The 23,984-nt window shown below is 35.1% G+C and overlaps 3 protein-coding genes and 1 pseudogene across 5 annotated transcripts; 2 read left to right on the top strand and 2 right to left on the bottom strand.

Moving 5' to 3' along the window:
* Nucleotides 1-6,430: 6,430 nt before the first annotated feature.
* On the top strand, nt 6,431-11,327 carry LOC109012258 (sulfite exporter TauE/SafE family protein 3-like). 3 transcript variants are annotated; one of them, XM_035683520.1, is made up of 12 exons: nt 6,433-7,095; nt 7,485-7,644; nt 8,294-8,494; nt 8,571-8,635; nt 8,724-8,751; nt 8,851-8,942; nt 9,010-9,096; nt 9,249-9,299; nt 9,494-9,715; nt 10,313-10,406; nt 10,510-10,650; nt 10,804-11,327. In XM_035683520.1, the coding sequence occupies exons 1-12, from the start codon at nt 6,877-6,879 to the stop codon at nt 10,887-10,889; spliced, it is 1,446 nt and encodes a 481-aa protein (XP_035539413.1). In that variant the 5' UTR covers nt 6,433-6,876; the 3' UTR covers nt 10,890-11,327. The 3 variants fall into 3 exon arrangements, with proteins under 3 accessions (XP_035539414.1, XP_035539413.1, XP_035539415.1); XM_035683521.1 differs by lacking the exon at nt 9,010-9,096 and having other exon boundaries at nt 6,431-7,095; XM_035683522.1 differs by lacking the exon at nt 7,485-7,644 and having other exon boundaries at nt 6,989-7,095.
* A 194-nt stretch (nt 11,328-11,521) lies between these two features.
* Nucleotides 11,522-16,025, bottom strand: LOC109012259 (annotated as a pseudogene).
* A 2,542-nt stretch (nt 16,026-18,567) lies between these two features.
* LOC109020368 (rop guanine nucleotide exchange factor 12-like) lies at nt 18,568-21,789 on the top strand. The gene is made up of 7 exons (XM_019002817.2): nt 18,568-19,142; nt 19,430-19,546; nt 19,822-19,976; nt 20,054-20,128; nt 20,233-20,505; nt 20,628-20,948; nt 21,070-21,789. The coding sequence occupies exons 1-7, from the start codon at nt 18,890-18,892 to the stop codon at nt 21,487-21,489; spliced, it is 1,614 nt and encodes a 537-aa protein (XP_018858362.1). The 5' UTR covers nt 18,568-18,889; the 3' UTR covers nt 21,490-21,789.
* A 592-nt stretch (nt 21,790-22,381) lies between these two features.
* LOC109020369 (photosystem I reaction center subunit VI, chloroplastic-like) lies at nt 22,382-23,632 on the bottom strand. The gene is made up of 3 exons (XM_019002818.2): nt 23,438-23,632; nt 23,222-23,348; nt 22,382-22,731 (listed from the first exon to the last, which is right to left on the bottom strand). Exons 1-3 carry the CDS (start codon nt 23,563-23,565, stop codon nt 22,552-22,554), a joined length of 435 nt encoding a protein of 144 aa, XP_018858363.1. The 5' UTR covers nt 23,566-23,632; the 3' UTR covers nt 22,382-22,551.
* Nucleotides 23,633-23,984: the final 352 nt, after the last annotated feature.

Genomic DNA, 23,984 nt, shown 5'->3' with positions numbered 1-23,984 from the left:
GGTAATCAGATTTCTTGTGGGTTTGGTACTGTGTGTGTTTGTGGGAGTTCTTGGAGTTATGAGTTGCCGATCGGTGGTAAGGCCCTTCTCCTTCTCTGCTTCTCACGAACACACACATATTCATTTCAAGTTAATTTTTATTCCCATGAAATTTCTGTGAAATGAATTTCATTTATGCAGTCCGTGGGTTTTGGGGATTTTTCTTATGTTTTGTGCGATCTTGGGTTGCTGTTGAGAATCTCTCACAGCAGTAAGCTCCCTCTCATTTTTCATCTGCTCACGCAACACTCACTTTAGTTTTTCACTCACAAATTCACTAATCACAGATCGTAGCTGCTCTCTGTTTTTAGTGCATTTCTCTGTTTTTTTAATATTGAGAAGATCTTCTCTTTTTAATCTTTTTTGCTTAGAGTATTTATAATGTACTGTAACAAATTTTTGTGTTCAATTAGGCTATGAAAGCCATACACTTTCACTAGTATTTTTTATTATTATTTTGTAACAGACTTTTTCCGACGACTACAATTCATCTCAAACAACTCAATTTTCGCCGCAAATACTCAATTCCAGTGACACTAACTCGCTAAGAATATATTATGTCGACAATAAATTAAAATCGTCATAAATACTTATTTTTGCGGCGATTTTAATAGCATTGGCGACGATAAGTACGTGTCGAAAACTTTTTTACCAACGATTTAATTAGACTGTTGGAATAGATTTATTCATTTGCAGTGATTTATTTAATATTTGCGATGACCAAAATTTGCCTCAAAGATTTTTTCCCACAATTTAATGGGTAAATCGAATGGGCATTTGCGACATTTGAGTCGATATTTGCGGCATAAAAAAATTGGTGGTAAAGATAATCTTTTAGCAGTGATTTTTTACTTTCGTTGGGTAGATAAAAAGTGAAAAAATAATACTGGCGAACATGCAGAGATGAGAAAAGGTGGAGGTGGCAATTTATTTGACTTTTCCCGGCGAAAATAATCGCCGGGAAAAGTCACTTCCCTTGTAGTGAAAGATCAATTTCTTGAATATACTAAGATTGGGGGGCATTCCTCGAGAACCATGCATATGGTAGCCCTTGAAATTCTATGACCTTTGATGCAATATTCTATTTTTTTTAGACTTGAGGGAAAAGTGAAATGGAATGTGTTGGTTCCCAAGTCTTTATTTTGTCCCGGTACAAAACTCCATACCTTGAGGATGGTGGTATGAAAGATATGTTTATTGAGGGCTTTGGATGAAACCAACTTACCTATGAGAGCATGGTTGGATATCTTTGCTGTAGATTAAGAAGCTGGAACCAGGATGATATCCTCCCAAATCAAAGCTTTTGTTTGCTCGATGAGAAAATCAATGCCTTGTTTTTCTTTTGACATGGCTAAGAAGCGGTGGTTGGGGAAATTAAGCAAAGGAACGGATGGTGGATTACTTGAGGTGGGAATGGAAGGTTTAAGGGTAAGTTAGGTGGGGTTCATAAGGTAGAGACTACTAGAGGAGGAGATGAAATACTCATCTTTTCTGAGAGCGGTTTTGTGGCTAGCTAGCTTATTGTTTTTTTGTGCAATTTATCACATTCTACTAGTACGTACTACGTACTAGCTTTGCCTCACTGACAGTTGGCTTTATATTTATACATATAAATATATATATATATATATATATATATATTTCCGGTTTCTGCATGTCCCATCTCCTCTACTACTGGCCAGTCGACAATAAATGCAGATTACCGTTGATGATCATCAGTTGTATATTCTAAATTAATATTTATGATCATTTGATCCTGTTAAAATATAATTAACAATAGATCCATTGCATGCAGTGGGTACTGGACAAAACCCAAGTAGAACTTATAAATTAATGGCCCATGCAAGTTTTTGTAGTAAATGAAAGAAATTAATGCCGTGTAAATTTGTGGTTAAGATTACAAATCAAAGTGCATGAATACCGGCCCCCACATTCAACTGCATGCAACATGAATGACCGAAGCTTCAAAGAAACAATGACTACTGATGCTTTGCATGTGCCAAAACGTCTAGACGGGCGCCCCCATCCCATGCATGCATGAAACCTCAATATAATCGATCGATCAAATCTGAGTGGGGACTACGTATAACGTACGTACCATCATGATTTATGTATTTCAACGAACCTATTTATTGAATCTGGAAAAACTGCCCTACGACAATGATCTGATCTGATCTGATCTTTTTGTATATAAGTACTAACAATACGCTAAACTAGTGATGATCAGTCTGATTAGATCTGTATCTTATGTAACGATACAAGAAAACAAACCTATTTATTTGGTTGGGCACTAGAAGATCAAAGAAAGAAGGAAGAAAACGTGAATAAAATATATATATATATATATATTTATAAAACGTGAACAAGAAAGAAAGAAAGAAGGAAGAAAACGTGAACATGATTATTTTGGCAATAAATAAATCTTGGGTACGTAGGGATCAGTGATGAATTAACTAGCTAGCTGAGAGAGATCTAGGGTTTTATAATTAATAAATAAGTCTTGTACATTTGATTAACGCGCCGTAATGAAGATGATCTCTTGGTTTCACTTTATACTTACATTAATATTATACGTACGCTAATTAAACCATTCTCATCAGATCTGTATTTTATGAAGGCTAGGTGGGGCAGCATATAATATACTAGATAGGGCAGAAATAATGAAAAAAGCAGAAAGAAACGTGGCCATTGATCTACGTAGATCATGAGATACCGAACATGCTTGATTCATGCATGCATGGCCGTAGCTAACATTCCCGTTAGTCAGTGTGAACGTTTGGTGGTGTCAGATCATCGATCTACTTGCCCTACCACGTTTTTTTTTTTAATATAATATCTACATTATTATCGTACGTGGTCCTTGCTAGCTGTCGATCGGTGTCGTGTTCTTAGTGCCTGTCAGATTTTGACCAATACGCATTCGCAATTTATGGTAGAGTGGTCTTTTTTTTCTAATCTTTTTTTTTTTTTCTAATCTTATGGTAGAGTGGTCTACTTGCTCTGCTCAATTTCGTGTTTAAAAGTTTTTTAAAATTAGAATAATATTTTTTTTAAATAATATTTTTTTCAAATACATTAATAAATCTGTACACACTGCAGATAGAATTTTTCTTGATATCATGGGATCCCTCTTCTGGCTTAATTAGTATTATCACTAATTATAAAAAAAAAATATTTATGATATTCTTAATTGTCATTCCATTCTTGTCTCTTTATATATCATTTAATGATTAAATGATAAATAATACTTTAATTATTTAATATCACGTTAAAAAATGATTGATAGACGATGATAAAAATGGTATATACACTTGATCTGATCTTGTACCGTACGTATGCATTAGTGAGAAACGAACTTCACGTGGTTTAATTGGCAGTTAAATCAGCTGACCCACCCTAACTTTTCCATTTCACATCGGTTTCAAAATTAACGTGCGTACGTGCGTGGTTAAGTGATTGGCATGCAGTGTACGTAGAAGAAAAAATGAAAAACAAACGAAACTTTATACAATATTTTATATAATAATATTTTAAAATGAGAGATATTTTTATAAAATATTTTATAAAACTAACATCATTTTATAAAAATATTTTTATTTTATAATATGTGTTATAAAAAGTATTGTATAAAATATTGTGTATTTATCACTACTTATTTTAAAAAAAATGAGAGATTTGTTTTTAGTAAATATTGCTAAAAAACTAGAGCGTACACATGACCATCCTTCCTTATCTGCTGTTTGACGTGACATTATTTAATAAATATTGCATGCTGACGTTAAGCTTGTATCTCAAGACAATGATCAATCACTTCCTAGATTATATGTACGGGGAATCGATCCTAGAATATGAAAGTATTGCATAACTATATGTGGGCTCATCACGATGCCTTCGAATATGTTACTAGCTAGCTAGGTTCTTGATCTCATGTTGATCATATGATCATATTAAGATCTATGGTGTCGCAATAATTGCCTATATAATCATATCCTAGCTAGTACTACGCACGTACTCATGCGATCATCTTCAAAAATATATATGTTACTAATTTGGTTCTTAATTTATGCTCCCTTTAATAACAAAAAAAGTATGTTAATTATTTAGCAATAATGTGATGAGATCCCAATTAATTAGTGGAAGCCATAAATAAGAAGTGCACGCAATAAAGCACAAAAATATTTCATAAATTCTAAAACAAATCTAACGTATCATATGAATTAATTAAGTTAAGTTATGAAATTATTATTATAAAATTTTTTTATAAGCTGTAACACTTCTCGAAATAAAATAAAGATGCATGTATATGTACACATACAATTAAATCCTACGTGGAGATCATTTGCATATCAGTGCATTCAACAGACTTCTGATCGGAGGAGCTAGGGAGAACATGACATGACCACACAAATACTTATTATTCGATGGAACGACTATATATAATATTTTATAAATATGATTCTAGAAATTAAAGATTCAAAGTTATATTAGTCTTTTTTGGAGTACTTACAATGTAGATGATGATCATGGACATGCCATGCATGCATCGTTAACTAAGGGATTTTATTTATAACGATTATTGAATTTTGAACAAGTTAATTAAGAATTCATATATAGATCATCATGATGCATGCATGGGTATAGTTTCTTTGACATATAACCTTATAATATAAGTATATACATATATTATTTCTTATTTAATATCTTTAGCTGTTTGTTTTCTGCAGGCTTTTGCTGCGTGGACCTAGCTGCTAGCATTTTGTGACGTACGTACGTTCGCTTTCCACGTATATATATACATGAAGCAATATCTGTTGATCAAGTTGCATCATGTCAGTTGGGACGTCGAGTGGTAGGCCGCCCTGGACATGATCATGATCGATATTACGATAATATTCCTATTTTCTGATCATTAAGGATAAGTTATTATTTCGTAAATCGGATGTTGATCATCTCTGCCTAGCTAGCTACTGATCTTATCCAAATAAAAGTTAATTGTCCAATATATATCATTGGCCGTAAGCATGAGTAGTTTTCACGTAGGAATTAATTAAGAGTTAACCTTAATTAATGATTATGAGAACTTAATTTTTGTAAGATTCTGGGGTACATTTGTGAATCACAAATGAAGTGCTACAACCATGTAAAAAGATTTAATAAAAGTAAATCTATAAATTAGTATTATTTTTTATGTTACGTACGTTATATCTATTTTATAATAAAAATAATTTTATAATAAATTTAAAAATTGACATTCCATCATGTAATACATCATATTTATTTTACAGTACTAAAAATAATTTTATAATATTTTAATATATTATACTAAGACATCTCAATTTATTAATTCGTTTTTATTATATTTCTTTGTAATTAAATAAAGTATTTCTCATTCTTCTACCGTGTACGTAATTAGGTCATGGAAAGCGTTTTAGTGATGATGATTTTGTAAATAAAAGAAATTTATGAGTGCTGTACTTAGAGATAATTTCTGATAAAATATCATCTTGATAATTTTTTTTATTTAGTAATGAATATATTTCAAAATAAACTTTTTTTTTTCAATTATTATTTCTAATAAAGTGATTTAATTCCCAATTTTTTATTTTATTGTTGTTCTAATCAAGAGTATAAATAATCATTTGAAAGCTGTAAATCACAAATTCTGCACAAGTCCTTTTATAAACAAAAAAAAAAAAAAAAGTGAGTACCATTGATTGGGTGAGAGAGGGAGAAAGAGACAAAAAAAACTATGCTTATCTTTCTTTGCAACTCCTTTTATCCATTAAATTTTTACGAGTTGTGAAACACATAAATTAGAATATTATTTAAAAAATATATAATTTATTTTTTTTATTTTTTTAAATAAAAAAATAAATTTATATATTTTTAAATAATATACAAAAATGTAAGATTTATATATAGAATTTTTCAACTTTTAAAGCTCAATGAACCGCAAAGAGTCGTGGAGGAAATAATTAATTGACGTGGCAACTAATTTTCCATTAAAACTTTTAAAGCTGAATAAGAAGCAAAGAGTCAAAGAGTAAGTAAAATTGAAATATTTTTTCAAACCGGTGGCGGGGAGGTTTGGATATAAATATAATAAATAATATTTTAAAATAATAATAATATTTTATTAAATTTTTAATTTTTATTTCAATTTATATCTAAACTCTCCTCGTCAAGAGTAGAAAAAACTCATCTCGTGAGCTTGGTCCGAGTGTTTTTGTCATGGAGTACTGCAATCATCGTGCATCTTTTTGTTAACATTAACGACCCGTCAAGCAGATTGTTAATAAAATTTAAGAGCAAATTGCACCCGTAGACAGGGCTTCAAATCTCTTCTTACCCTCCGCAGCTACCTTTCACCCAGCCGTGATCTACACTTTACACGGTTGAAGGTGGAAAAAGCCAAGCTCGCTCATCCTCTCTCTCTTCCTCTCGCTCTCACACACAGACAGAAGAAAACCTACCAAGGCTAAAGGGATGGCCCACTAGCGTCATCGTTTCCATCCATGCATTTATGTTAAAGTACCAAGTCGATATTATTGGAGCACAAATTTAAACAAGAACCCAATCAAAGCTGAAACTCGATCTAGTTTTGCTCTTCCACCTCTGTTTGGCCTCAGAGAGAGGCAGGGTGGCTTTTGGGTGTTTTTTTTTTGTCTTAAATTTTATACTGTTTTCAAAGCATACTAGAACTTCATGACTCATGAAGGAACTGGGTTACGTTAAAATTTAAGTTCTAACTGATATTTGCAGATTTTTGGGTTTCTTCACTTTTTCCTTTTAGAGTCGATAATCTGAAGGAGACGGAGCTCGGAAACGAAATATACGATGGCTAGGTTCAGATCAGAATGGCGGGGTTCGAGGTTGATTGAAATATTTGCGATTAGTTTTCTCATGGCTTCGTTGTTTGTTTCGACAAAAGGAAGCTTGGAGCAAGAAGCTTCAAGTTATAGTGAGAAAGAAGAGGTTGAGTCTGACTATTACGTTATGAAAGTATTGAATTTCTTCTGGCAACCGGGCCGATTGGGTTATACACATGTTTGGCCGGTGAGTCCAACTTTTGTTCTCTTATATTGGTTTTTTGTTTTGAATCACATGTGTTTGGTTATTGATTACATGTTTTTCTTGATTGATTAACATGTGCTTCTTGATTGACTGATTGTCCAAATTGAGTTGATACAGTTTCCTCACCTTTTCGGGGAGCCAAAATAAAAATCTTTAATTCAAAAGTTAAAGTTCTTCTTCTGATATGTTTTCTCAAAACATGTGAACTACGAATTGTATGTTCTTTTGGGTGTAACACAATGCTGTACTTACTAAAGTACCTTACTCTTTACTGAAATTATGTAGTTTCTTTTGCCTTGCAATTTGTTGATATTATGCCAATTGATGGTGAAAATGTTGGTGGGATTAATTCTGAGAGATTGAGTTCTCAGGAGATGGAATTTGGCTGGAAAATTATTGTTGGTACCATAATAGGATTCTTTGGGTCAGCTTTTGGAACTGTGGGAGGAGTTGGTGGGGGTGGCATTTTTGTTCCTATGCTCACCCTTATTATTGGGTTTGATCAGAAATCCTCAACAGCAATTTCAAAATGTAAGTCCTATCCTCGTAGGTGTAACTTTTTTCCTCTTTTCGATTATTCCTGTCACTGAAAAGCTATTAAGATTTAAGAAGCCTTGCGTCTATGCAGGGTTTGGATATAGTTGGATATTGAACTAAGACTCACGAAATAAAATTTGTACCAATTATACCTGTAGCCATGGATCTGAGTTTATCCAAAAATCTATAGTGGATTGTTGGAGTTGCATCAACTTTCAAAATGTCTACTGCTTTAAATAATAATAGTTAACAACAACAACAATAATTATAAAGCCAAATGAAAGATGCCTACTGCTTGAATAAGTTGAATATCAACGCCCTAAAATTTATCGGGCCTCTTTTGACTAGTTGTCTGCATAAACCTCCTGATGCAGGGAATCAATTTATTCTCTATACTTTCTGATTTTGTTTCTCCCAGTTTGTTTTGAGTAATACTGATTTTTTGAATTTTGAAATGAGACAGTGCGCTATAAGAGCCTTGTGGGTTGGCCGTAGTTCTTACTCTCTTTCTTTTGTGTATTCTATACTCTTATTTGGTCACATCCCACGAGTTAATATACTCAAACTCGTTTTCTAGTTTAATTTTCACCATTCCAAAAGGGACAATGGAGGGCAATTTCCCATGTTTTTTTTGTTTGGTCAGGTATGATCATGGGTGGAGCTGGCGCAACTGTTTTCTACAATTTAAAGCAAAGGCATCCTACACTCGACCTGCCCATCATTGACTATGACCTTGCACTTCTGTTTCAACCAATGCTGGTGTTGGGGATTAGTATTGGAGTTGCTTTCAATGTGATTTTTGCCGACTGGATGATCACTGTCTTGTTAATCATCACCTTTCTAGGTATCCATTGTTTAAATTGCCATATCTGAATGTTCTTCTTGGACAACTTCCCTTATTGGTTCATGATTATGTGCAGTCACTTCAATTAAGGCATACCTCAAGGGTATTGAAACGTGGAAAAAGGAAACAATAGTTAAAATGGTAACTCAAAACTCTGCTAATATTCTAGGTTGAATTGAAATTCTTTATGCTTCAGCAGTTAACTTCATACTTGTTCCTTGTTTTTCAGGAGGCTGCTAGAGCCTCACAATCAACCGGTGAGTTGGTCTCTTGTTTTCATCTTTGGCACAAATATATATTGGGTTTCTCAAAGGATTCTTTGGTCAGGCTGACAGGCTAGCTTGTTCTTCAATCAGGTAGCGGCATGGAAGAGGTCGAATACAAGCCCCTTCCCGAAGGCCCTGGAACTGGCACTCAATCAGAGACCAAGGAATCTGAAAAGTCAAAGGTAGGAATACATGGTTTACACTTCCTGGACTCACGGTTTTCATGACTGATTTATGTAACCTTCCCAGGTCTCTATTGTTGACAATGTTTACTGGAAGGAAGTTGGATTTCTTTTTGCTGTTTGGATTATTATCCTTGGACTGGAGATTGCTAAGGTTTTTTTAGCTATATGCTTACAGTTCTTTATTAGAGCCAGTAGCTTTTTGTTTAGCTATATGCTTACAGTTCTTTATTAGAGCCGGTACTGTTTTGTTTGATTCACGCATCATTGAGCTACATTGATGGGTTTCTCTTGTCTTGGACACAGAATTACACAACTACTTGTTCAGTGTTATATTGGGTGCTAAACCTATTGCAGGTACCTTCCACAACTTCAATAAGAACTGAAAAAACTCTTTTATTGTTTTTACCATCATTCTATATTCAGTGTTGGGAATGAATATATTCTTGTGGTTGGGAGTTGGAACCAGGCACACTGATAGCTTGATTATAAGATTCTTGAAATCTGTTCCTAGAGCATCTTAGTGGTTATTTATTTTCCTTGTCATTCAGATCCCTGTGACCTTTGGAGTCTCTGGTTATGAAGCTTTTAACCTGTACAAAGGGCGGAGAGTGATTGCATCAAAGGGAGATGCAGACGCAACTTATAAACTGCACCAGCTTGTTCTTTATTGTATAGGTGGCATTGTAGCTGGTATAGTTGGTGGGTTGCTTGGTCTTGGTGGAGGATTCATTTTGGGTCCACTCTTTCTGGAGCTGGGAATCCCTCCTCAGGTGCATTTGGTGCTTCCGTTCAATTCTCAAAAATATTTATGCTTTTCAAGAATCTTAACATTCATGCTCGGTAGTACGTTTGTATACACCAAATATGATGCCTCCAGAAAACAGGCAATGAAGAAAGCAAAGCATCTTATTTATGAAGAAACTAACTAGGACTTTCTTCAGTGGTTAAATGATAAACTTTTTTTTTTGATGTTGGGGAACCTGTCCAAGGCAGGGCCCTTCGGACACACTTCTGCAAAGTAAACCCTAGTCTAGTGCACCATACCCTTGGAAGTTTCCCTACACGGAACTGGTTAAATCGTTGGCTTTTCATCAGGGGGTATGGCCCCAAAGGATTGTTTGTATCTATGAGGTGTTGAACCTTGGACCTTGAAGGGAGTGATACCCCAAGACCAAGGCCTTCACCACTTGGGCCAACCCCTTGGGGTTTGGTTAAATGATAAACTTCCAATCCCCCATCCATCTTTTCTGATTCCACATTTGGGAAAGGACATTGAAAATAACCAAAATTTATTTTCTATGTAATTGATAATATTCTCACTTCAATATGATTTCACAACTTGAGTTTACTGAACCTATATCTTTCAGGTGTCAAGTGCCACAGCCACCTTTGCGATGACATTTTCCTCCTCCATGTCTGTCGTAGAATATTACCTTCTCAAGCGTTTCCCTGTTCCTTACGGTAAGTAGAGTACCACAACATGAAGAAAATTTAGATTACCAAAGGAGATTACTTCTTTTAATTATTATTTTCAAACACGTGTTCATTTTGTCTGATATTGCAGCTCTCTACTTTGTTGCTGTTTCAACAATTGCTGCCATTATAGGGCAATATGTGGTAAGAAAGGTGATCGCTATACTCGGGAGAGCATCTTTGATCATATTCATTCTGGCTACCACAATTTTTGTCAGTGCTATATCACTAGGTATGTGTCATTTTGAAATACATTTGCATAAAAAAATGTATGTGCATATACTTATTGCAGCTTTCTTAATTAGAAGAGTGAAATCATGAGTTCATCCATCATAATATTGTTCTAATCATGAATAATATCAAACACTTTTGTTTTTCAAAACAGGTGGGGTGGGTATAGCAGATGTGATTGAAGATATTCAGGAGAAAGCGTATATGGGATTTGAAAACATCTGCACGTATGATGCATAATCTTGATAGTTTTTCCTGACTTTCTGAGTCCCCAAGTTTTAGGTGGTACTTAGATTTGAAATTCTTCTCATGGTCAGTAATCACATTGGGACCTAGAGACGAGTAATAAATGGAGCTTGATAACAGAACATCTCGTATTTCAGTTCCATTTTTCTGCTCTGTATTTTACAAGTTTTCAGAATTGTTGGACGGATGGTGCTTTACAGTTTCACACCAGCTGATCTGTTTCTGAAATTAGGTGAACTGCAGATTCATTGAACTTTTTAAATTGTTCACACCCCTGCACCTGGGATCCAGCAACCCTTTCTGTTGGAATTTATGCTTTTCAAACATAAACTATATTGCTGCGGAGTTCTGAAAATCATAATTCCATTATTGGATAGGAGTGTCGTGATCACCTTAATGATAGCTTCTTGATGCTTGTTAGCTTTTTGGAAACTTTTGGCTACAAATGTATGTTTCCTCGGATGTGAGATGATCAGCTTGTGGATACGGTTAATGTCAAAAGAGATTAGCATTTTTAGCTTTGTGAAGGTTATGGATTCTCAACGCATACCAAACACTTCAACTGGTGAAGGTCATATGATCACTGATTCATACTGCCCATATTATTTCTGTATTTTGAACTTTCAAATAAAAACAAGAATCAATGTCAAACGAATGCAGAACCTAAAAGCAAGGGAATGATGATATAAGCATCAGCATTCAACTCTTTGTTTCCATACATAACTTTGGGCGATGGGGCAAAGGGATGAGCAGGGTTGTTTGGTTAATGGCTGTGGGCATGGATTTCTTAAGGAGTCGATGACATTGTTGCTTTTTCTACACTTAACAATCCACGATTTCGGCAAGAAGCAGTTTAGGCACGTGTCTAGCCGGGGTTGTACATACGCGGTTCATTAGCTTAACACCAACCTGCAATGGAAAGTGGCTGAGCACTCAGAAACTGTCTGCGACCAGGACGGCCCTCTTGGTATCCGTGGTGTGTATGGTGATGGTATCACGCTTTATCCCCAATTGACTAAAAGACCAGGAAAATAAAGAAGCAACAGCAAGCCAAACAACGTTCGGAGCAGAAAATGCACGGCGGCACAGGGACGGGGCCCGAATTCTATTACCAAAAAAAAAAAAGATTCAGTAACATTTTCTTGATGAGTTGAGATTTTGGTATATTTACTTCACTATATTTTACTATAATTCATCTTTCATGACATGATCTTGGGCTCTCAAATGTTTGTTGATAGATGCCGCTAAATCCTTCAAACTGGATTTTGTAGATAGCTTGATCTGCATGCACAATAGATTACTTCCAAGTTCCACCAATCGGCTAGCATACTGATGAGTATAAATATAAAAATACCGGTAGATTATGAAATAATTACCGGATATCTTTTGAAGTGTAAAAGAATAGCGTTGGAAAGTCGTCTACCTGCAATAATATCAGACAATAACAAAGGCATAACCCCATCAGCATCATCACTTCAGCGTTACTCCATATCTCACAACTTCAATGGATGGAAGACCAAACAAATGTCTCCTTAATAAAATTCAAGCGATTCTAAATTACTAGGGAACACAGCCCCCTTTTCATTCCAATATTAAGATGAAAAATACATTTTTGCAGGGGAAGTTTCTACATTAATCATGGGGTTGTTTTGCCAAAGGTCTATGGCCTGATTGGCATAACCCCCAACCTCTATAATGGAGGTCTGGAGTTCGAAACCTCCCTCCCCAAAATGTATCAAAAAAGAAAATCATGGGGTTGTTTCAAATTTCAATTCCACTAAGATCAATGGAATTTAAAATAACAAAAAAAAAAAAAATATGATAGGCTCAAGCAAGCGCCTTCAGCATTTAGATATCAAACTGTACATGAATAGAACTAAAAGCAGAGTAAAACACAATAACATGAAGAAACGATCATGAGTTCATCGGAAAAGCAACAGGCATAACCCATTACAGGGCATCCATATACCACAATAAACTTAAATAAAAGGAACTTCTAACATTTCCTTTTTCTCCAGCCATTTCAAATAGATTTCTTCTGTCTTTTACAGCATTTGAATAAACTTGATCAAAGTTGTAACTTTGAAAATACTAAATAGTCCAAATTGTCATAGCATAATTGCAATGATAATAACACTCACCTGCAGTTTTGGGTGTTCATTAGCAGAAGCATCTATCCTTGAAAATACGAGATTATCCAAACCTTTGAAGTGCTTAGCCAACTTTTCAACATGCTTGCTAGTGGTTTCACAGTTGATGCACCATGGCGTGTATACCTGTTCCCAGAAGAGAATATAAGGTCTTTTAGAGATAGAGTTTATTAATCTCCTTCTCTAGAGAAATTCTGAAACCCTAGCTGCTAAAGTAATTACAGCAAGTGTGCTGGGATTCTGCTACCAAGAAAATGCTTGGCACAATCATATAGGGAGCACCAGAATATTACCATGTACATATAACGAATTCTTGTCAATAATGTGGGGAAGTGATTTCCTATATTATTAAAAGTAGCTTCCATGCAGTCTTATTATCCAATGCTAGGCAAATGTGTGTACTAAAGCACTAGAATCTATCATTTTGGAAACATGGAACATTGTTCCTATGAAGCCCCGTCATCCACTTTCCATTATAAATTAAATAATATAAGACAGTAAGTTAAATTTCTCCAATGAAAGATAATATAGCTAATTAAGTTAGTAATTTACATTTAAAGTAGTCTTTTAGTATTCCTAATGCGTGTATTTTTTAATTTTATGACCTCATGTCTTTTTACTTTTGTAACAATGGATTCATAAACATTATTGAATTTTATAAGAAGTTAAAGACTCAATAAATTATTACTCTTAATGGCCAAGGTTACTTCATCACTCCTTTTTTTTTTTTTTATAGGTACTTCATCACTCATATAAAGAGCTTTTACTTCCTCTCTCCACTCAAGCAAAGTTTGTGAGGTTTCTTATCACTAACATAGAAACAAAGGGTTTAATCATCCGCATTTTTTTTGTCGTCACAGTTTAACATAAAAACATAGGAAGAAGAAAGGAAGAGTTTAACATTTTTTTTGTCGTCACAGTTTCCAAAATCTTTAGAGAGGTGACACTACTTCAGGAGAAGTTACCTTTTTCCAGGGGTGCGGGGGCGAGTTGGGGGGGTACCCTGAGATGATATCATCCGCATTCAGTAAACAGCTTCATATCCAAAAAAGTAAGTGCCAGTCACCAAAAGGTAGAGGTGACATTAATTGAAGCACTGAGTGAACGAGTTCCCAGCCTCATACAACGCACTTTTCACCAACTCAGTTATCAACTTCATATGATTCTACATAGGAAGAAATGAAGAAGAAAGAGCAAGTATAGCAGAGGAAGTATCAGCCACCTGAAGTTTGATGGGGCTGGAGTAAACTCTGGCAGAATTTAGCTGTCAGTTTAGAAACTAATGGGAACTTGTTAAACTACTCCAAAAACTGTAATATTTGGTCTATTTTGAAGGCCCCTCCTGCAGTTTTGCAAAAAGTAATCACTCATTAGTCATTATATGATATAATTTATATCAATAAGTTGTGATCCACTCGTAATTTTCAGTGACACATGGAAAACCAACGCATAGGGGTTTATCTTTGGAATAAATGTGGCCCACTCAAGAAACATTTATCGCTTTGGAATAATTGAAAGATGAGTGTCACCACTAATAGGCACTAACAGTAAAATAGATATACTATCACCTAAGTTGAAGTAGACCAAAGGACCGACAAATTTCTAATTCGTATAATGCCACTTAAAAGTAAAAGTGCAGCATTAATAACAGTTAATTCACTCCAAAAGTTTCAAGCATTTTAAAAAGTAACAATGTCAAAAGAACACCAGTGGGTGTAGGAGAAATTTCAAAAGAAAAGCAAGTGACAAGTGAATATAATTATAAAGCCACAATGTACAATTGACACTGAAACGATTTAAAATTACTGAAACGATTCCAATATAAATACCTCAAACTTCTCAAAGAGACCAGCAACAAACGTATGGTAGTTTTTGAGAAATTCTTGTGCCTCTGACACTGAGCTTTTATCGTAATGACAGGTACACCAGTTTTTTTCCTTGTCCAGATCACTATTTCCTCCCTGTATAATAGTTAATCCACAATCGCATTAAATATAAGAGACGTGACTGGTCTACACAGAAATCTTACCCAAGAAAGTTTACAAACTAACGTAATTTATCGTGATTAATAAGATTGTAAATCTCTTTTTATTGTAAAATAAATCCGACGGATTACATTAAGCAGGTAAACTTTTTGCGTAAGATTTTCACGCAAAACTAAACAGTTCTCTAAGTACAACTTCTAAGCTGCAAATTTGCACGATTACGTCGAAAAATTAAGATATAAAAACGCTTCGACAAGATGAAGAGAGTCAATCAAAATAAATTGCCAGTCTACAAAAAAAACCATCGTGACCGAAATGTATTTTATTTAAGTCAACACGATATGAAGGAAAAAAAAGAGAGTTATAACCATGGTTAACAACTTACGATCCTAAGCAAGACGAAATTACGAATAATATATTCAGATATCAGAATGGAAAACGAAACTTTGTCAATTTGACAAAGAAAATAGCGTGCTTACGCTGAAAATCCACCATTGTACACTTGAGAAGTCCCATTAACAAACAGAAGCAGACTGGGAAACCCTTTGATCTCAAGAAGGAATGCCGCCTTCGGATATCGGTCGGCATCGAGCTTGGCCATCAAAGGAGGACTCCCCAATTCCTTGAGTGCAGTAGCAGCCTCAGCAAACTGAGGCATAAGCTCGGCACTCCTTGCAAACCAAGAAGCATAACCCAGAATCAGAACGAATTCATTCCCGTCAGTGACCCTCTTGGCGTTGTCACTGTTAAGCTCAAGAACAATCCTCTGCTCTGGTTAAAACCTCAGCCTCTGACGATCTCACACTGGGTGAACCTTCATGTTCTCGTTTATCCTCTTCTTCATCCAATGCCATTAATTCTTCAAAACCCTCTAAATCTTCATCGTCTTCATTTGGGTTGGGCTCAGAAGCCTTGATGGTAATGATAAAAACCAGTAATAGAAAAAGAGTGAGGGTGAAATAAAGGAATCGGGGAGTGGGTTTTCTTGAACGCATGGTGATGCGCAAGATTCGAACAAGGGGTTTGAGATTTGTGGTGAAAACTAGTAGTGCGTTCTTGAATGAGATCTGTGTTAGGACATGAAAGATTATAGAGAAGCTCTGGGACCCTGGGTCTGGAGAAGACCTTACCGTTAGAAGAGATTTGGCTTGCCGCTTGATAGTGGATCGTTCTGACCAAACGCGCGGGAAATGGGATGAAACGCTTTTTGCCACCTTCAGGCCGGGCATAGTTTGTTTAGAGAGATGCGATCAAATTAAAGTTTAAAATAAAATATAATATTATTAGAATATAATATTTTTTTATTTTTTTATTTTGTGATTTAAAAAAATTAAATTATTTATTAGGAGTATAATTGGTCTGATTTAGTTCGATTTTGTTATTTTTTATAATCTAATCAGTTTTGAAAATTTAAGAAGTGAAACCGAACTGATTTACTCTCGAAACTAGAACTATTGATTTTTTCGATTTCGGTCTGAACTAATCCAGTCTAATTTTTTTGGTTTTACGAATTATTTATGTTAGTAATAATATGATGTTTATATATACTAAACTTTTAGTTTATTTATATTATAGTATAAATATATTATTTTATAATAATTAATACATATTAGTATAATATTAAATTTAATTATAATCTATGTAAATTATAAACTTTTTATATGAATATATATGATTAAATGTTTAAAAATGTATTTACAAAAAGAATAAATATATTATAATTTATTATGCCAAAAATGTATTTATCATTATATATATATATCAAAAGCAAGTTTATATTAACAATGCTTATGTTTAAGATTAAATTTTTATGTTATATTAATTTTATATTATAAAATTAATAGAGTTGAACAATATGATTAAAATTATGTATTAATTAACAATTTAGTAAATAATATATAATATAATATAAAAAATTATAAATATATATACCGGTTCATTTTGATTTAAAATGGCACATATTTAAGATTGGTTTCGATTCTTAACAACCAATATCATACCGCACCACTTACAGATCGGATCAGACGGTCGAGTCAGTTATTCAATTTTTTTTACACTCTTATTATTTATTTTATATAAAAATTTAAAAAATTTATAATTATTTAGATGTGATGAAATTATTCGTAAAAACAAACCATGCCAGTCTTTCGATCCCTTTTTCTTTTCGTTTGGTGCTTTTCCTTTTAAAAATTTTGATGGATCACTCATGTTATATGGATCATGCTACTCCGCCCAGCATCTACCGCTTTGTGCCCATATTACAATTGTATTTTTTTTTTCTTTTAAATATTTTTAAATATATTTTTTAAAATACATAAATTTATTAGTAATAACTTTTTTAATCATTAAAAAAAATCAAAATAGATGAGTAGTCAAATTCAGAGGCAACACCAGGGGCAACCTAGCATTTTCCCATAGTATCATGTAGGCTTGTTTTCATCTAGCTCCATTTGCATTTTTTTTTTTCTAAGCAAACATAATATATATATATATATATATATATATATATATATGAGTTATAAGATACAAGATTCAAAATGATGGAAGATCCCAACAATTATCTCAAATCAGCTAATACAATATAAAAAAGGGAAAAAAAAAAGACATGAAGCTAATGACTTAGCTCTCATTCATTTTTCATGAGGGAAAGCTGTCTGAAGCTATTTTTGGATAGTTCAAAAATTAGACTGTAATATTACAACCAAAAGCTGATGTAGATCATTTCTAATAAGCACTGGCCCAATGTTAAAGAGAAAAAAAACTAATAGAAAAAATTATCGTGATTTGATACGATAGATTAATCATTGTATGACTGATGATTTTTTCATCAAAATGTGAATGTTTTTGAAAAATAGCAGCAAAGTGGGTGATTTTCGAGTACTAAAAGTAATTTTTATTTTTTGGATTTAGAATAGCAAATGAATTGTCTTTCTATCATGTGGGAAGTTCAAGATTTGATAGGGATGGATGCCTTCATATCATCTTCGAAAGAAAAACAGATTCATCTGTAGCTTTCATGCAGCATGTGTTTGTTTTTTTGTTTATTGCTGCTGATAGTCTGCTTAATTCCACCAATAGATCATAGCATAAAACACTTTTTTTCTGTAATATTATAAATCTCAAACTTCATTTTTGTTGTTACAACCAACTGATTTTTCCAACTAAATAATCAGTTGTTATGGCTTTAAACATTCTTCAATGTAACGAGTTCATAACAACCTAAACAAAGTTATCGAGACATCATGCAGGCTGAACATAATTATTAACAGAAATACAAATTAAAAAAAAAAAAAAACAGATCTAATACAAAGTTGTCTGGAGTCCTGGACACAGACGCAAGGTTTACGTGTCTTGAGCCGCCTTTTGACACATATCAACCTTCCATTTCGAGAGAGAGAGAGAGAGATGTGGTCAGCAAGCCTGTCTGTCTTTCCTTGGATTATGGTTTTCCTTTGACCTTCACTTAAAAACCTCAACCATCCAATTCACTGATAACAAAAAAAATAAACAAAAATGGCTCTAACACATGACCTCCATTTCTGCATAAACATGCACCCCACGTTCTGGCTCCCTAAACTGAGAAAAGGAAAAACTAACACACATCCATCGAACAAATCAAGATCAAGTTTTGTCAAAAAAACACTAATTCCTAACAAAAAAAGAAAAAAAAAATAACATCTTTCCTCAATCATTTCATTTGGGAGTTAGGCTTTCTCCCTTCTTTTTCCATCTCCCTCTCACTCTCGTAACAAAAATACTAGACAAAATAGCTTCCTCTCCAACTCCTTCCGACGGGTCGAACAAATCGCATGTGTTCTACCTTGTTCATTCTGCAAAAGCTTTCCTGAGAAAACTAAAAATGGTTCGGGCAATCGAAGAAGAGCAAGAAAATTACAGGTCCAGAGTGTTAAAGTTTAGAGGGATGCATGAGAGTGCAGGGAGACATGGAAAGAGAATGAGCTTTGATGGTGGTTCTTCCTTAGACCCTGCCGATGATGATAGCACGACAATGTTCTGTAAAGAGTCGGATCAGCCATTGGACAGACAAAGAAATGGTTTTGCACCGAGGTTGAGCAAAGACGCAGCTGCAGCCAAAGACAAGCAACCCTCTGGCAAGTCGCCTTTTAGTTTTTCCAACGCAAACATTCATTTCAATCATTCTTCATTAACAATAAGTTGCTGTAAAAGTTTTGTTAATTTCTTTGTCCCTATACCTCAAAGGTAAAATAGGCTCAGATGTGAAACTATGTGCTGATGATTTTAATGCATTGGGTTTACCGTACCGATTACATCAATCATGCATATATCTTGAATCCTTGATGATTCTAAATGATTAGAATGAACTTTGCTAACCAATAATAAAGTTGAGTCTATTTTTTCTTGTTTATGTTTGATTTAGATATGGAACTGATGAAAGAGAGGTTTGCTAAATTGCTGTTGGGTGAGGATATGTCTGGTGGAGGAAAGGGTGTTTCATCAGCCTTGGCTTTGTCTAATGCCATTACGAACCTTGCTGGTATTGTTGAGATCTACCCTTTTTTGCATCCACAGGTGTTGATTGATTTAGAAGCTTTAATGCTTAAGGAAGAAAACCCATCTTTTAATTTTTGGTACACACTTACGGTAAAAAAAAAAAAAAAAAAAGCAAGGATTTTATATAATTAGGAGGATAAGCTAGTATTTCTTGCTTCCTTTCCGAAAGCAAGAAAAAGAACTTGGAAAAAAATAGACTCAAGTAAATATCAATTGCAATTTAAGTTTCCCTTGATTTTCTATTGCAATGCAACGCAGCTTCTGTTTTTGGTGAACAATCGCGTCTAGAGCCAATGTCTGCAGAAAGAAAAACAAGGTGGAGAAAAGAAATCGATTGGCTTCTTTGTGTCACCGATTACATTGTTGAATTTGTTCCTTCCCAACAAAAATCCAAGGACGGAGTCAATATGGAGGTAATAATATCTCTCTCTCTCTCTCTCTCTCTCTCTCTCCCCATATCCTGAAGTGTTTATGTTTTATGATATGACAGATAATGGTGACACGGCAACGAACTGATCTACACATGAACATCCCCGCCTTGCGCAAGCTTGATGCAATGCTTATTGTAAAAACATAAACTTTTTATGGTCTAAAAAGCAATTATGCAAAACCCTATTAATGATTTAATATATAATTGTTCCACTAAAATTAAGGACTTGCGATCTGCAGGATTGTCTAGATAATTTCAAAGACCAAAATGAGTTCTATTATGCGTCAAAAAATGCTGATGACTCTGAGAAAGGGAATGCGAAGAGGAAAGACGACAAATGGTGGCTACCTACTCCTCAAGTTCCTCCAGAGGGTCTATCTGAAATGTCAAGAAAGTTTTTGCAGTATCAGAAAGATTGCGTTAACCAAGTGCTTAAAGCAGCCATGGCCATAAATGCTCAAGTTCTATCAGAAATGGAGATCCCAGAAAACTATATTGAATCCCTGCCAAAGGTAAGGGAAGAATGAATAAGTCTCGTACAAGTGCTTTTTGCAATGCAAGAAAGGTGCCATAATCAATTTTCTCATCAACTTTTTTTTTTCTCCCTTTTTTTTTTTTTTGGGTGCTATGGAAGAATGGTCGGGCAAGCCTTGGGGACTCGATCTATAAGAGTATTACAGAAGAATTTTTTGATCCCGACCAGTTTCTCTCCACCATGGACTTGTCATCGGAGCACAAAATCCTAGACCTGAAGAACAGAATTGAGGCTTCCATAGTGATTTGGAAGAGGAAGATGATCCAAAAAGATGGAAAATCTGCTTGGGGTTCGGCTGTAAGCTTGGAGAAGAGAGAGCTCTTTGAAGAAAGAGCCGAGACCATTTTACTCATCCTCAAGCACCGGTTTCCCGGGACTCCCCAATCTTCACTAGACATCAGCAAAATCCAATACAACCGGGTACAAACATATTCATATCTAGGTTCTTATTGCAAGGAAAAAGGATCATGCCTATGATCATTCCCACAACTTTTTCTTCTATTCTATGAACTATGTTAATGGATTATTCTTGGCTTCACAGGATGTTGGGCAGGCTATTCTCGAGAGTTACTCAAGAATCCTAGAAAGCTTGGCCTTCACAGTTCTGTCACGTATCGAGGATGTACTCTATGCTGACTATATCACTCAAAATCCGTCACATGCTTCGTGTGGAAGGAACTCTACAACAGAATCCCCTCATATTCCAGGGACCGATATCTTCTCAGTCCATAGAGAAGAGAACGAGGAGGGGGCACCTGTGACACTGTCGGATTTCATGGGTTGGGGTCTGGATAAAGGGGATGCAGAGTCAAAGGACTCAACAGATTATTTAGATGAAGTGTCCATGGGTGCTGACGAGAGCCATCATCACTTGCACAAAGTTGCCAACATAGTGACAAACAAGAAGGTTTCCTATCTTGAGAACTTGGGTGGTTTGAGAAGCCCAACAGCACGCCATTGACAACTTTAGGGGGGAGAAGATGAAAAAGACAAAAAAATGATGACCACATCAGAGAGAGAGAGAGAGAGCATTACAGGAAAAGGAATATACTGAGCGAGAAAGCCTGACCTCGAGATATAGATTTTCAGTACCATGTGGAGCAATCTTTGAGTTTTTATTTCCTGTTTTCATTCTATTTCTTCCTTTTGTAAATAGGGAAGAACGAGTAAAACTAATTTGGCTTGAAGCATTTGAACATGATTGTTTTCTGGCCTGTACAAGCAAAGTGAAATTGTAGGCGTGTACTCAATGTTCTCCTAACAAACTGGGTTTGGAGCACTACTGATTTTATGCGCTTTTTCAGGAAACTGAAATCAGGGCATTCACAACTATTTGAATGCGGACGAAAGCAGTTTATATTGTTGTAGTTACGATGATCATCATAACATCATGAATTCAACCTCAGGAAACCTCAAAACTGATGATTCAACTACTTACAATGGCTTCTGGACTGAATAGAAATTGCAACTCTCTAAATATCCATGGACTTCTTCGAAGCAGAATGTTCAGCATGGCGAATCATTTTAAGCACAATCAGGCCAGGCTCTAGAAATACGGTTGGTTGGCCGGTGGAGTATAAAAGAACCTAGCAGCATTTCTTTCGTCAAAGGAGTACAAACCTAAAACGGTGACCTCAAGGCTTAAGTATTCTGTTCCAAAGGCTACCAAGTTGTCCCAAAAATGTTACATTTGTGAAATGAAACAAAAATTTACATCACGTTCAGAGACACTGGCACTCCCACTGACCTAGTTTCCAATCTCTATGGAACTTCAGCATACATCACTAATTAGCTTCCAGACAAGCCCTTCTTTCAAGTTGTAGACTATCAGCAAATCAGATGACAAAAAAATCATACTCAAACAACAATAGACTAAGACATAAGACACAAGAGCAATGCACCGATTTGTACTCCAAATAAATAGTCAATTAAGGATCTTAGGTAGGCTTTAGACATACTTACAGGATCTAAAAAATAAGTTACATACAACGAAAAGCTTGAAAGAAGAGGATCTACGAACAAATTAGAGCTTGCCACGTGGGCCAGGCTTTGGTGGAAGTTGTGGGCCCTTCACGATCGGCAGGATGTCACCCGAAGCAGTGGCACTGAAGTAAGCGAGGGTGGAACCACCTTCCAATATCAAGAATTTGAGCAATAACCCCCTCTTGGTGAATGGAGCTGCAAATGTCTCAAAGAATTTGCTCTGCAATTCCATATCTAAGATTCAGCCATATAAATCAACTATGTTTGGACAAAGATTAAGGAATCCAATGATACAACAAATTGACATAGCTGTATCCACTATCCAGGATGAGCATTGGAGAGGGGTTCCTCTACAATGTCGTCATTGTGATGTTTATCACAAATAAGCAATCTCCATTTCCGGCTTGGGCCTGGAATTCTTAAAATTCCAACCAAAATGATTCCAGTTCTGGCCTTCAACTTTTTCAAAACTCATGGTTGAAATTTTTAAGTGCATATTTTCATTCCATGACCATAAGCAACAAATTTTAGAATTCCAACCTGCCTGCATTCCATTACACAGCAATGCAAAAAACATTCCGATAATCATTTCAACCAAAGCTTTCATTACCGGCTAAATATGAATCAGATTGACTTCAAGACTAACACACAAAAAAAATCATTTTGCAACGCCAAATCGAAATTTATGAAAGCAGAAACGAGTCACACACCTGTAGTGAGTTATATGGTGAAGGCGCATCTGACCCGTACAAGTCCCACTGCCCAGTGGTGTTCCCCAAGTCCTCCAAATCAAAGTAAACACTCTTGTCACCATACTTCGCCACCACAGCACCAGCCCTAATCAATTCAAGCAACAAGAATAATATAAAGAAAAAATCTATTCATCATTTTCTGGCAGTTTAGCAGACGTGTATGAAAAGTAATACCTTAAGCGTCTGGGTCTAAGGCTCTGGAGAGTGGGCTTGAAAGAGAGCTTTGTTCCGGTTAGGGAGCTGCCACCAAGGCCCTTGATGGTGGGTGGTTGCACCGCAGCAAAGGTCGCAAGAGAAGCCATGGGCTTGGTTCCAAAACACTGAAATTTTTTCAGTTTTTGGGTTTGGAAAGACGAGGGACTGGATCTCGGGGTTTTTTTATTTTATTTTTGCAAGGATCTTGAGTGCCACGTGGCAAATTGGTTTGTTGAGAGAGTATGAATTTTTATTGAGGTGATGCCATTTGGATAGAGCTCGGTAAGCCTATCCATGTATGATCTTTAAATAATACGCAATGGCGCATCACTTTAAAAGAAGAAAAATAAAAACTCAAAAAAAATAAGAAATAAATGAATGGCAAAGCATGTTTTTTCAACGCGGAGGTCGATGTAATATACATTTATTAAAAAAATTGATAAATTGATAATTATTTTATAATTCTATTCTAAATAGAAGATAATATGTAAAGTTGAAATATTTTTTAAATTATTATATTGTCGGG

The sequence above is a fragment of the Juglans regia genome, chromosome 12 (genome assembly GCF_001411555.2).
Source record: "Juglans regia cultivar Chandler chromosome 12, Walnut 2.0, whole genome shotgun sequence".
In the NCBI taxonomy this organism is placed as follows: Eukaryota; Viridiplantae; Streptophyta; class Magnoliopsida; order Fagales; family Juglandaceae; genus Juglans; species Juglans regia.
The sequence above is the reverse complement of the archived record's forward strand: the minus strand, read 5'-3'. Positions and strand labels throughout refer to the sequence as shown.